The sequence below is a fragment of the Lissotriton vulgaris genome, chromosome 5 (assembly GCF_964263255.1).
Source record: "Lissotriton vulgaris chromosome 5, aLisVul1.2, whole genome shotgun sequence".
Classification (NCBI taxonomy): Eukaryota; Metazoa; Chordata; class Amphibia; order Caudata; family Salamandridae; genus Lissotriton; species Lissotriton vulgaris.
The window spans coordinates 1,992,207,797-1,992,222,424 of record NC_141693.1 but is presented as its reverse complement, the minus strand read 5'-3'; the positions used below and the strand labels follow the sequence as shown (position 1 = coordinate 1,992,222,424).

Below are 14,628 nucleotides of genomic sequence, written 5' to 3'. Positions count from 1 at the left end.
CTGGAGCGGAATTACACCGAACATGAGGCTTGGTATGGTGGAACTCTGCCCAGTTAAAAAAAAAATTAGCATTAATAGTTAGAGATAGTTGGACCATTAGTTCGCAGATTGTCCTTAAATGTGGGTTTGTAGACTGCGGGCATAAATTTAAAGGAATAAAAGCCTCCCCCATTAGACAATGAGACTATTTGTTCCTACAGACTATTTTGAAAATTGTTTTAAAAAAAATTATGTTGCAGGCCGCAGCGAAAGCTAACCCCGCTGCTCAGTTTGTTAGAACACACACGCTTCCAACTGTTAGAAGTAATATATAATCGAAAACCACAGAAATTCACTGAAAAAAACAGAAGGTTAAAATTAAGGTTTGGTAACGTTTGGTAATAACACCTCAGCATATATTTAAAAATAACCTTAGAAATTCACTTAAACATCACAGTTAAAGTTCTGTTATGGGTAGAAGACATGATAAAAACCTCTGAAGTTTATTGCTAAAGTGCAGTTACAGTTACACAACAAAACCTTAAAACCACTGAAATTCGCCACTTACGGTTAGGTAAACATCCTATAACTCATGCACCACCCACTCACTGCTCGGGAGCCCACATCATTCCACTGGTGATGTTAAATGGCATCAGTGTGACGTCATTGATGACCTCATCAATAATGACCCATCAATATCTTAACTTTTGTTTAAGAAACGTATTATGATATAATTAACATTGACTGCGTAATTCCGATATCCAAACTAATCTCTCATTCATTGCAAAAATGTTACACCACATAACCTGCCTATCAATGCACCGTATAATAAAACAAGCACTGCTACATAAACAGAATTCTTTCATGCATGAATGCACCTACATTCAGATTAAAAATTGTTTGTATTAAACACATACAACATTTTAAGTAATAGAGCAAGAGCTATTATAAACCACTCTATAAAAGTCAACAGACACCGACTATTACTTACAATACATCCATCACCGCAACATGGAATAAAAAATATACCAAACAATTACTCTAAAAATTAAAACACTTATTATACAACTTCAATGGACCCACCATACTATACAAACACAGCCAAGTAATAAAACAATACAGCCATATTCACTATTAAATTCAACCACAAAAACATCAGAGAGTCATTCAAAGTACCAGCATGAAGAGCCAGAGAGACAGTACCACCTCTAACAGAGCCACACACCTGGTGCCATACAGACACAAAGGAGCTGATATAACCCGCTCAATGTTATGTTATGTTATGTTAAATCATTTTATATAGCGCACAGCTGCCTCAGCGAAGAGGCGTCCCGGCGCTAGTGGTAGTGTCAATGAAGAGATACGGGATTAAGCCACGGGAAAGAGAAAGGTCTTACCAATGATCTCACAATACATAAAACTACAACTTAAAAGTGTTGTTGCAGATTTCTATTCTGCATTTTATGCGTTTATTGGTCATGCATGGAACACCTCATGGGGAACTGGGAGAGAGGGTCCCTGGAGTCAGGAATGTCCAGGGAATCTCGAGAGGGGAAAATCAAGAGTCACAGATGAAAGGAAGTGACAAAATGATGTCAAGCCAACATGGGGACTATGTGACGGGACCGCGTAGAAATTTAATCCACAATTGGAACACGCTCCTATGCAGCGTATTTGAAAGATTGTCAGTGTTGCTTTATTGTCTGTAAACAGCCTTACAACTGTTCTGTGGTTTTTCTAAAGGAGAAATACAACAAAACCAGTAGCTCCCAATCCACTGCTGAGTTGTTCGAGCGAAATAATTGCACGAAATTGACGTAAAGAAATGCAAACAAGCATTGATATAGCCAGTACATATCATCCATGACACCAGGTGGCAGATTTATTGGACTTAACAACCTCATTTGAGTTTGACCCTTGTTTACTATGGCAGAATCCATTGTAAGATGGTCTCCCACGTGTGCGCATGCACGGTGCCCATCTAGTAATGTTTTTTCTTAAAGCAAAAGAAAATGAATATAGCCAATCGTATGCATACACAGAGTCCACCTTGAAACCTTGAAAACGTTTTCAACAAAAAAAAGAATTCCAAGATGGCGCCCATGAGCATGTATGCACATGGGGGCCATCTTTGAAGGATTTGAAAAAAACATTCTGTGATGGCCACCCGCCGATACAGCAGTTTACAGTGGGATGAGCATAGACTGAATGAGAGGGTGGAGGATCAAGGGGTGCTGGGTGAGAAAATTATTTAAATTCAGCGAGGTTTGGGCAAAGGGGATGAGGAGCATGTAGAGCAAAGAGTCAGAGAGGATATAGTCCCTCGTGCAGTTCAATGCAAGGTATTGGCTTCAGCGGTGGAATGATACAACTCCTCCAATCAAAACAATGAGACTGGAACACTCTTTGAATGGGACAAACACTAGAATAGGGAGGAAATCCATTGAGTCAGAAGCAGAGAAGTGAGAAAGAAGAATAGGATTGAATTATTGGCTAGCAACGCACGCCAAGATCCCTCTAATTCTATAACTGGCACAACAGACAGCTGAAGTGGTGTGTAGGCAAGACCTAAAAAGCAAAACACATTCTTTAGTGGTATCTTTCTTATAGTGGGCAGAGCATTAAATGGAAATAGAAAAGTGCAGGTACTTTCTACTGAAAAATGTTGGTACTCTTTCATTAAAAGTATTGCCCCTCCTCTGAGAAGTGCAGGTACTCTCCCCTTCAGATTAAAGTGTTGCTAGTTCTCAGCTCCTGCCAATTTAAACCACCGCACTGATGGTGGAGTAAAAAGTCTGGAAACGTTGTCTGAGGTGGAGTTTAACATCACCGACCCATATCCCTTACGTCTGCATTGTTTCATCCAGGATGGACAGTAATTCAAGAAGCGAGGAAATAGCTGCTGAAAAGAAGCGTGGACCAATAAGTGCCTTGCGGCAGCCGCTTTCACGCCATCCCCTGCTGCCAGACCGCTAGGTGGGGTTGGGAGGGAAGAGGTCTAAACTTCTGGAGGCAAGAAACCGAGCTGCCATGGAAGACAGAATTTGATAGTTGAATAAGTAGCAGTTGCGACACACGTTCTTCCCTGAGGAGAAAGATCTTCTTGCTTTCTCTCGCAGGACCTATTTTTTTTAGGTCTTGGCTAGACAGAGCATGCGCTGTATCACAAAGACAAGTTGTTTTCAATCTGTGGGGTTCAGCTTGCCCACAGGCTTTACATTTTCTCACTCCATCGTTGCTCTCATGTCCTGTGTCCTCATTTATCCATGGCATACATACATCTGGCCTCTTCTTGTGTTTAGCCCTCGCTCTGAGCCAGAGCCGGACTGGCTCTGTTGGGCACTAGGTGTGTCCCCAGTGGGCTGCCAGGGTGGGGACCGGTTTTGGGCCCCTGGGGCTGTTTTAGTTACCATTGGTCCCCTATAATAAAATCAGCCGCAACCGGCCCTAGCAAACAGTCAAACAGCTCGGCTGCACACCCAAACACCCCCTCCTCCCCCCACCCAGGCTGGTTGTGGTTCCAGTGCAGCCCTGCCCTGAGCATAGCCCAAGTACCTGTGTCCCTCCACTGCTCCCATTTTAAGAGCTACTTTTTCCTTTGTGTTTGAGCACTCCACACGAGCGCTTGTGTTTTTACAAGCTTTGTCTCCTACACTCGGTCTTCATTTTGAACAAAACAATTAGGAATCTGAGCACAAAGGCTGCCTTTAAAAAAGGAGGAACGATTAAACACTTTGATGTTGATCATTTTTAAAAACTTTGCACAAAGATAGTTTTCAAAGTTCTTTTTGGCTTGAGATGTCAAAGCATAATTTTAAACGTGCATGAAGGGGCATTGTGCCGCTCGGTCCATTTCAATACGAGGCTTGTTTTACAGTGTGGCGGGTCCTTCTAGCGTCTGACAACAGAGTATCCCGTCACATTCTATTTGCATTATGCAGTGCAGGCTGGGTCATAGCGCTTTGTACAGGAGTTTCAGCCATGCTGAACAGGGGCCGTGCTGCTATTCAACATGGCTAAAAGACATTGACAGTGCCAATAGCTCTCGGATTGCTGAGACCTATTGGCGTTGAATGCTGTGCGCTACACAAAACTAGCAACGCTTTAAAAAAGAAATTGCAAAGTTGGGACGAATTGAATTGCACATATTCCAATCCTTGCTGCACAGCGTCATCATCTAGAACTCTGATACTTTGTAAAGGGGCGAAGGTGGCCCCAAAGGCAGGACACATGGGCTCAGGGCTAATTCACAGGTCCTAGCCACAGGTATAAACTGTGAAAAGTATGGGGAGACAAATATCAGGAATCTGAGGATTAAAAAAATGATTCTCGTACAGTTGTGCATGGTCCCACATCTGTGCCGCTGGTCTGGATATCTCATCTTTTCACTTGAGTTTTAAAAAAATGCACCCCTTGGCATTGATCATGGGGCATTGCACTCTGCGAATGGTCATAACTGCTCACCTCTGTCATCTTCCCAACTAACCTGTGGTCTTTCTTCACTCTTACAGCGACCCGAACCAAGGAGATTCCAAGGTCCCGACTCCTTGGCTGCCATACTCCCCAGAGCACCAGGAATATTTGGAAATCACTCACAAAATCAACCTGCAGTCCATGAAGCAGTACCTGAGAAGGGACTTTGTGCAGTTCTGGGCGCAATCCTACCAGAACCTGCCCAGCGCGTCCAAGCCAGAACCCTACTGAAAATCAGCCTCAAAATCACCCATCAATCCCTGAAGTAGAACCTGAGAAGGGACTTTGTGAGGTTCTGGGTGCAACCCCACCAGGACCTGCCCAGCTAGTCCCAGCTAGAACCATACTAATGTTAGATACAAAGCTTCAATAAAGGCATTAAAGGCACCAAAACTCTCTTGTGGTTTGTTAAGTCAAGTCAGAATTTATATGGCGCACTACATACCCAGAGGGTCTCAAGGTGCTTGAGGAAGGGGGGGGGGGATTTACTTGTCGAATATCCAGGTTTTAAGCTGTTTTCTGAAGGCTAGGTGGTTTTGAGTAAGGCGGAGGTGGGTGGGAAGGGAATTCCAGGTTTTGGCCGCTAAGTAGGAGAAGGATCTTCCCCCCATGGTGGCTTTGTGGATGCGCGGGACATCGGCGAGGGCTTGGTTGGACGAACGCAGCTGGCGGGGGGGGTATAAAAGGAAAGGCGCGTGTTGAGACAGTCAGGTCCAAGTTCGTATAGGGCTTTGTGTGCGTGGGTGAGGAGACGGAACGTTATCCTCTTGTTGACGGGGAGCCAGTGAAGGTCTTTCAGGTGAACGGAAATGTGGTCTGTGCGGGGGATGTCTAGTATGAGTCTGGCTGAGGCATTTTGGATGCGTTGGAGTTTTTTCTGCAGTTTTGCGGAGGTACCGGTGTAAAGGGTGTTTCCGTAGTCCAGACGGCTTGTGACCAGTGCGTGGGTGACCGTTTTTCTTGTTTCGGTGGGGATCCAGCGAAATGTTTTTTTGAGCATGCGTAGGATGTTGAAGCATGATGAAGAGACGGCGTTGACTTGTCTGGTCATCGAGAGTGAGGAGTCCAGGATGATGCCCAGGTTCCGTGCGTGATCCATCGGTATGGGGGCTTTTCCTAGGGCCGTTGGCCACCAAGAGTCGTCCCAGGCGGAAGGGAATGCACCTAAGATGAGGACTTCCGTTTTGTCTGAGTTCAGTTTCAGACGGCTGTCCTTCATCCACTTGGCTACTTCTTTCATCCCTTCATGTAGGTTGGTTTTGGCGGTGATTGGGTCTTTGGTGAGTGAGAGGATCAGCTGAGTGTCATCAGCGTAGGAGATGATGTTGAGGTTGTGTTGACGTGCGATGGTTGCGTGGGGGCTCATGTAGACGTTGAAGAGGGTGGGGCTGAGTGATGATCCTTGCGGGACGCCGCAGATGTCTTCTGTAGCCTCTGACTTAAAAGGGGGGAGGGGGACTCTCTGAGTTCTTCCAGTGAGGAACGAGATGATCCAGTCCAACGCTTTACCTTGAATTCCGATGTTTCTGAGGCGTTGTATCAGGGTGCTATGGCAGACTGTGTCGAAGAAGGCTGCAGAGAGGTCAAGGAGGATGAGGGCGACTTTGTCTCTGTTGTCCAGTAGTGTTCGAATGTCGTCTGTTGCTTCGATGAGGGCGGTCTCGGTGCTGTGTTTGGCTCGGAAGCCAGACTGTGAGGAGTCAAGTGATTTGTTGGTTTCGAGGAAGGCGGCAAGCTGATTGTTGATGGCTTTCTCAATGACTTTGGCAGGGAATGGGAGTAGCGAGATGGGGCGGTAGTTTTTGAGCTCGGTGGGGTCAGCTGTGGGTTTCTTCAGAAGGGCGCTGAGTTCGGCGTGTTTCCAGCTTTCTGGGAATGTGGCGGAGTTGAGGGAGCTGTTAATGACGTCTCGGAGATGGGGTGCGATGATGGAGTCTGCTTTGTTGAAGATGTGATGGGGGCATGGGTCTGTAGGGGATCCTGAGTGGATGGAGTTCATCAGGCGAATGGTGTCTTCTGTTGTGATTGGGTTCCTGTCGGAAAGGTTATTCGGAGGAGGTGCAGGTTCGGAGGTGAGTGGGGTGGACTGGTTTGCGGGTTGGCTGTCAAAGCTGTTATGAATGTCGCCGATTTTGTCATGGAAAAATGAGGTGAGGGAGTCGCAGAGGACTTGAGAGGGGGTGATGTCGTTTGAGCTGGTGGTGGGGTTGGTGAATTCTTTGATGATGTTGAAAAGTTCCTTGCTGTTGTGGGCGTTGTTGTCTAGTCGGTTTTTGAGTGCTGATTTCTTGGCTGTCCGGATTAGTTGGTGGTGTTTGCGGGTGGCGTTTTTGAAGGCGGCTTGGTTGAGAGTGTTTGGGTCTTTTTTCCAAGTTTTCTCAAGGGAACGACAGAGCTTCTTGGATTTCTTAAGGTCATCGTTGAACCAGGGGGCATTCTTGCTTCCTTGCTTGATTTGATGTTTTTTCAAGGGTGCTAGTTTGTCGGCGGTTTGGGTTAACCATTGCGTGAGGTTAATGGCGGCTTGGTTAGGGTTCGTTGAATGGGCAGGGGGTTTTTGAAGAAGCGATGTGGAGATCTGGTCGATGGTGATTTTGTTCCAATTTCTTCGCAGAGTTGGTTGAGGGTGGTTGTGGATCGTGGTCTTGTTGTAAATGAAGTGGATGCAACTGTGGTCCGTCCAGTGGAGGGGTGTGGTGTGAGTGAAGGAGATATGCTTGCTGGAAGTGAAGATAGGGTCGAGTGTGTGTCCTGCATAGTGTGTGGGGGTGTTAACAAGTTGTTTAAGTCCGAGATTGGCGAGATTGTCCAGAAGGGTGGTAGTGTTACTGTCGTTGCTCTTTTCCAGATGGAAATTGAGGTCTCCCAGTAGAATGTATTCTTCCGAGGGGAGGGCGTGTGGGGTGATGAAATCAGTGATGTCTTCGCTGAATTTTGTACGGGGACCTGGTGGCCTGTAGAGGAGGGTGCCTCTGAGTGTGGTCTTGGGGTCGGTGTGGATCTGGAAGTGGAGGTGGAGGTGTTCGGCGATAGCGAGGTTTTCTTCTGCGCTGGTTGAGACGCGGATGGTGTTCTTGTGGACGATGGCGATGCCTCCTCCTGTTTGGATGGTGCGGTCCTTACGGATGATCTTGAAGCCGTCCAGGATGGCTATGGTGATGTTTGTGAACTGAGCGGGTGTTGAGAAGGATGCATTTAAGGTGGATGGCGTTGGATCTCGCTTTGGTGTTTGTGGGTTTGGTGTGGGTCTTGATGCAGGTGAATTTGCAGGAGTGGCAGGTGAAGGGTCCATGGGTGTGTCCTGGTACTGCTTGGGCGCAGTTAGGGATTCGGCCAGGGTTAAGTGATGAGAGGGTGGAGGCGTCGTAAGTGATGCGGGAGGGGTGGGAGAAGCGGGGACCAGGGGGTCTGGCGCTGGGTGCGGTCCAGGCACGGACGGGCGTAGACGGGCTTACCTTTGGCGCACCTTCGGCGCGACCGCTGCGCGTGGACGCTGCACGTATGTCCATCTGTCTTAAAAGGAGAGTGGGTGGGGGCGGAGCGTGGGAGGGGCAGCTGGGAGGCGGGAGTGAGGTGCAGGGAGGGTCTGGGACGGGCAAACAAACCAAACAAAATGGCAGAAACAATAACAATACTGCGAGGGTCCCCCAGTAGAGGAGCTATTTCAGCAGTGAAGCGCTATGGGACAAATTACGGGTGAAAATCAGTGGCGAGAGTTCTAAGTGCAACACGATTTATAACTATAGCGGAGATATTTGCTCAAAGCGTTTCAAAGCGAAGCCCTGATTGTAATGACCACACACAAAAGCGTTTCAAGGCGCAGCCCATATTGTAAAGACCACACACAAAAGCGTTTCAAAGCGCAGCCCAGATTGTAATGACCACACACAAAAGCGTTTCAAGGCGCAGCCCAGATTGTAAGCACAGCAGAAATACTTGCGAGGCAAATTAGCATGAAGCCAGGAGAGGAGTTGAGGGGAGCGGCCGCTTCTGCCGAGGGCAGGACGGTCACAGCTCTCCAAGAGGGCGAGGGCAGCCTGTAATTTCAGTGGGTGGGAGGGGCAGCTGGGAGGCGGGAGTGAGGTGCAGGGAGGGTCTGGGACGGGCAAACAAACCAAACAAAATGGCAGAAACAATAAAATATCCCTTCTATGACACCCCATGGGAAAGAAAGGGGTGCCCTGGTCATTTATATGTAGATATGGGACGTGCAGTGCACTGGCAGCAGGGCGTGCTGGAGGCCAGAGTCACTGTTAGAGCTTGCTTTAGGTCAGGAGTATCGGCTGAACTGTGTGCAAGGGGGTAACCAGAAAATCAAAATACCCCCCACTTCGAACCAAAGCTCTTATGGCACCAAGCAGACAAAGCAAGTCATCATGATCCTCCCAGAAGAGCACTCTTTTGTTTTCCATCCGAGTATCGATCCATTTATCCTTTCATCCTTCCATTCACCGGCTTAAATACACACTTTCATCTTTGCATTCAACCATCCAATCACTCTTTCGTCTATCATTCAGTCTTGCACCGTTCTGTCTGTCCGCACATCCATATACATATCTATCCATCAAACCTTTCCATCCATCCATCTTGCTGCCTGTCCATCCATCCTTTCACTCATCCATCTCCATCCACCCTTTCATGCATCCTTCCATCCTTTCAGTCATTCATCCAACCATCCATCGAGCCACCCTTTCACTCCATCCATCTATACATCCACCATTTCACTCCATCCATGTATCCTCCCTTTCACTCCACTCATCCAACCATCCACCTTTTCACTCACCCTTCCCATCTTCAACTCATTTATCCATTTACCCTTTCACTCATCCATCCACACTTTCACTCATCCATTCTTCCACTCATCCATTCATCCTTTGACTTGTCTCATCCACCCTTCCTTTCACTCAGATATCCATCCACTCAGCTGTCCATCCTTTCACTCACCCATCCATCCATCCATCCGTCCTTTCACTCACTCAACCCTTTCACATTATTTATGAGTCTTTGTCTGCCGAGCTGCAGACAGAAGCGGCCCATCAAGAGCTCCACCCCCGCTGTAGCTGCTAAAGCGGGGGTGAGGGGTGTTGATGACGCACCTGTGGCTCTAATACTGGTAGAATACCATGGAGTGATGCTGGCCAGGATTGAACTGCCAGTGGTGTGAGGAGGTGTAAACTGTGGGTCCTAATGAAATAAAGAAAAAGACTCCCCACCCCGTCAGCCCCCCGGATCCCCGAGTTCACACCAACTCTCATCAGTGTCCCGCATTATAATCTGAACATTTTGAATAAAGGGGGCAAAACAGTGCTTTTTACAGCACAATGTGTCAGAGAAATGGGCAAAAGGTCTTGGTATTACTGGCAGGTCAAAAGCAGCAGCCATGACATATGGCATTGCATGTTTCATGGCTGGGAACCTACAGGCAGGATTGGAAAGGTAAGTCTTTCCCAGATCCTGCAAGGTGATGCCTTACAGAACAGAGCTATCGCCTGTGCTTGACAGGCAGACCATGCAGCTCAGACAGCAGGCACAGCCCTTAAATGACACCCGTTTCACAGGCAGGGTGAAGACAGCGGAGCGACAATGTAAACCAGGTCATAAAAGGCATCTGTAAAGGCCATGAAAGGCATCTGTAAAGGTCATGAAAGGCTCCATCGACTCATGAACTGACCACCACACCAGGTACAAAGGTCTCCTGGGCTCCAAGGGAGAGAGGCCAGGCCATTGGGAGTGTCCCCGGTCTGAATGAATGACTCTCGCCAGCAGAAACATTTTGGAAGTGCACTAATTCAGTCCCAAACAAATCAGTTTTTCAGTTTCCGTAAATGCGCCAAATTTGTCAAATTGGAGCTTTCCATTTCCGGTACATAACCTCTTGGAGCCAGGCATAGGTTCATGTGTCTGGTTCTAGGAAACTCGTTAGTTACCCGGACCACTCAATTTTGCAGTGTGGACTGCTTCTAGATTTATGTGTTGCTTTATTCCGCCATCTAGTGGTTGGGTCTGGAAATCTTGAATCAGTACAACGATTTTATTTTTGGGGCATCGACTATGAGTGAGCGGTGTGTATACTGTCAAGCATAAGCCCACGAGGCTTCGGTTAGTCGTCTTGTTTGTCTGATTCTTTATTTCTTCTTTAGAAACGAGTTTTATTACCCGTCCCCTTCACCAGGGAGGTGGAGTAAGATAACATATTCCCCCTAGGCAAGTTAATTGTTTGTTATATAGTGAAAACTCTTGGGGGGATAGTTACCAATTTGTCACCCAACCCAGGGCAGCATGCAAAGTTGTTGTTATTTTGCTGTGTGTGGAAAGAGCGGAGAAATATTCAATATTTACAAACATATGCAGCATTTCTGCTCTCTTCTAGCGCTGGTGCGCTGCCTAGGACCAATGCAAGCACCCTTGCACCACGGTACTTGTGTGCCTGCGTTGCAGGGTTGATTGTGTTTGTGCAGTACGGGATACCTTCCTGCACCTAATTAATCCTTAAAGGCTGTGCGCTGCCTTGCGTTACTTTTGTAGAAAAATCCCACACAAACCTGATATGCGTTGCTTTGTAAATCACAACTATTTTGCATCGTGACTGCATCAAAAGAGTGATGCAACCATGACACAAAATGTTAGTAAGTAAGGGCCTCAATACACAAACTTTGTATAGTTTATTCAGCAGATGCACCCCTTACCGAGTTGCCTGTGAAGGGTGATGTGCGTCATCGCTGAATGTCCCATGTGCTCACCCATCCTTGCCTGTATGTCTACACAATGCTGCGTGTAAAGGTGTGTGCTGAAGACCATCCCCCAGATGCATCAAGAACCCATTTTGCTATTCCTTAATAGCGAAAAATAACGATTCGCTATTAGGGATTGCAAAATGCAATGCTTGAAGAAATCACTAAAAAAAATAGCGATGTCTTAAAATTTCTTAATTGCCACTCGCAAATTGCGAGTCGCAATTAAGGTATACCTCCCCATTCATTCCTATGGGCCTCTAGCCACTTATCTTGAGGGTTCTCATGTAGGCGCCCCACCATGTGCGTGATGTATCTGTTGTTACACCCACAGAGGGAGGAGGCCACCTGAAAGACCTGCTTCTTATGTTCTCCGTCGTTCAGTGGTTTAGCATTAGCCCCTGCAGCACCTAATGTGCGGGGGCCCGTGCTCCAAGGGGCCTATTCACCACAATACACTCACTGTGTCTGGGACCAAAGTGGTAGGTGTTGAGCCGGGGTGGCCTGGCCTCCATGTACTTTGCAGGGGAACCCCTCAAGTTTTGTTACCGCCCTTGATCACCACTTTAGCGCTTTGAATTTGCGTTTTGACAACCACTAGATAATCCCACTTCCCTCTGTTTGATGACTGTGGACTCACTAGCCACGCCTGCAGTGTCTTCCTGTGCAGTCCGGCATGCAGTATAATAATCGTGCTGGTAAGTTAAAGGGTCCAACCCTCCCATATTCTTCTACGGGAGCCTGGTAGGCTCGATTTGATAAGGCCACCTGGTAATGTATGAATGATATATGCAAAGCCATGCGTACAGTTGCTACTTTGATTCACCAGCGAGACACAGTGAGTAAATGTGTATGTGTGTGATTTTATCCCGTGTGCAACCACAGGTACAATAAAGGGAGAATCTAGACGTGCAGTATTCACGCTGACCCAAAACCCTGACGAAATTGCCGGTAAAGGAAATTCGGCGATGAAACATGTTGGTTGTTTTTAATTAGAGCGGGCACACAGCACGGAATAAAGTTGGAGTTGCCAGTGTAGCTCAGCTCTTTTTACGGTGGTGGGCCCAGATCTCGAGCACAGGAGGTTTGGTATACCACAGTGGGTCACTAACACATAGAAAACACACAGTTTTTTCTTTTCTCTGCACAGTTTATATCCCCGTTCTTTTACTAGTTGGCAGATGATGAGATGATGAGAACGTGAGGGTACAGGCGAGTACCAGCCTGTTATACCCTCCCCCGGGTGTTGCTCCCGTGAGGCTCTGCCAACTTCCCTCCCCCTTTTTTCCTCAGAGAAAGGTTTAGTGAGGTGTGGGGTTAGCACGTGGGGCTCACGCACACACATTACTTGTTTTAGAGTTTTTATCCTTTTATTGGTAAAATGGTGACTTAATGTAGCACATGTAGGTAGAAGGTTGTACAACACCCTCTGTCTAACTGATTAACATACAAAGAAGTAGGGGTCCCTGAGCTCATAGTGTGTAAGGGCAGGCGACTGGTTGTCTAAAATGTATTGAGTGGGGGCGGCCTGTATAAACCCTCTTTCTTTCCCTCTGAGGCTCCTTGTAGTTTAGAGTAACTAAAATGTCTGCCAGGAACAAAATGGCTTTTAGCTCATGCTAACAGCAATTCCTGTAAACTTAAACAAACGGTCCTTTTAGCATGAGCTAAAGACATCCCTATGTTCTAGAAGGAACATAGAAAATATTTTGCACATTGATTCTCATAAATTCATCAATATTCTGATTCATTGCTAGGTGGGCATTTTTCATTCTAAATATTGTTAAGTGGGCATTTTTAAGGTATAGACAGAAGCACAAAGGGAACAGAGCATTGGGTCATACAGATAGCAGGAGAGAGTAATGACTATTATCACAAACAGAACTATCAATATATTTCAACCCTAAGCAGAAAGCAAATCCCAAAACCATCTAGTCCAGTTCTAAGTTTCAGGGCTCCTATGTATTCCAGTGACCATCTATTTCAATTTCAGAATAGCCAACAACACATATCTAATAAAAACATTTTCAATAGACTTTTCCAGTGTTCCTTTTCATGAGTGCTAGAGATTCTATTAATATACTAAAGGAAAGGGCAAAGCAACATTTGTCAACTGCTCAGAAGAACATTTCTCTTGCAGAGTAAACATTTTCCCAAACAATAATATTAAGGAAAGTACAAGGATCATTACAAATATTATCTTGGCTGCAGGGGACCATGAGGACCAAACGGGGCCATGGGAATTAGGACGAGGAGCCGCAAAGGGCTGCTCCTCCTCAAAAATGGGAAGACCAAAGGGGTACATTGCTAACAAAAAGAGGTCCTTGTGAAATTGAAGCCGCTGTACAACCAGCCAGAGGGGAGTCTTCTCTCTGTGTCCGTTTGAGCCTCACAGGCAGGCTCTTGTTGTTCCCAGGGTGGAGCTGCACAGCTCGCAACTCAAGAAAACAATCACGGCCCAGTTTGAGAAGAAAAAGTCTTTCTTTCAGGATAGGGCAATCCCCTTCCAGGGCAAATACCCTAACGATCCCGTCCAGTCTCTCAGGCAGTTCACCAGTCTTCTTCACTTTCATCTAACAGGCACCAAGGGGCACAGCACCTGTACCCTAAACTCAAGTCCTTCCCTAACTCCTGTATTGCTCAGCTGGTGCACTGCTCTTTTGTTGGGACCACAGATTGTACCCACTGTGCCCAGGTATCTCTTGATCAACAAACAGAGGTGCAGACTTTCATTCACTTTGGGACCAGGATTCAGGGGAGTGATGCTGAAGTACCTGAAGCAACCCTTATTTCAAGCAAAAGCCTCCTTGTCTTTCTGGTCTTTCTGTGACTCTCAGCTGGGCATCAAAAACTTAATCCACAACTTCTCCTTTGTGATTTGTGACCCCGTCTTTCGCCCAAGACAGTGGCAGGGGTACACACTTCACATCCCAGTCTTCTACCTTCACTGAGGTCCTAGTTGGCAGCAACACCTGTGCTGGTTACCTTCACCTTGGCTTCAGGCTGGACTGGTGCTGACTCCCCAGGCTGGATCTGATGTCCGGGCCCCTCTGGCAATGGTTGTAGGGCAGCAAATATCTATTGGTGGACAGAACAAAAAGTCTTTAGACAAGGCACAGAAATAATCTATCAACAGAGAGGACAGTCTCAGAATACTTCCTTAGTCTTGGGGCGCCCCATACGTTAGTAAGGCAGCCAAGAACCACTTCCATCTATCTGAGAGTAAAAAAAATAACAGCCTGGACCTATTGGCAAGTATACAAGGAGCTCTTTGGTGAATTGACAAGAGTAATACGTTACATTATTTAATTTGTTACTCCCAATCCCAAGCAGCTTAGAAGTCTGTGTTCATTTACTAAATTCTGAGGAATAAAGAAAAACAATACAGAAATACTCCAAATCCTTACATTTGTGTATTCCTATATTATTCAGCTGAAAACCCTCA

At 46.6% G+C, this 14,628-nt stretch overlaps 1 protein-coding gene across 1 annotated transcript in view; it reads left to right on the top strand.

Moving 5' to 3' along the window:
- LOC147717966 (bile salt-activated lipase-like) overlaps positions 1–4,839 on the top strand; it is a 71,575-nt gene extending 66,736 nt beyond the window's left edge. The window contains exon 11 of the mRNA XM_086924746.1: positions 4,491–4,839. Coding sequence (XP_086780872.1) covers positions 4,491–4,683 — 193 coding nt within the window. The 3' untranslated portion in view covers positions 4,684–4,839. The remainder of the gene's footprint in view (positions 1–4,490) is intronic.
- Positions 4,840–14,628: the final 9,789 nt, after the last annotated feature.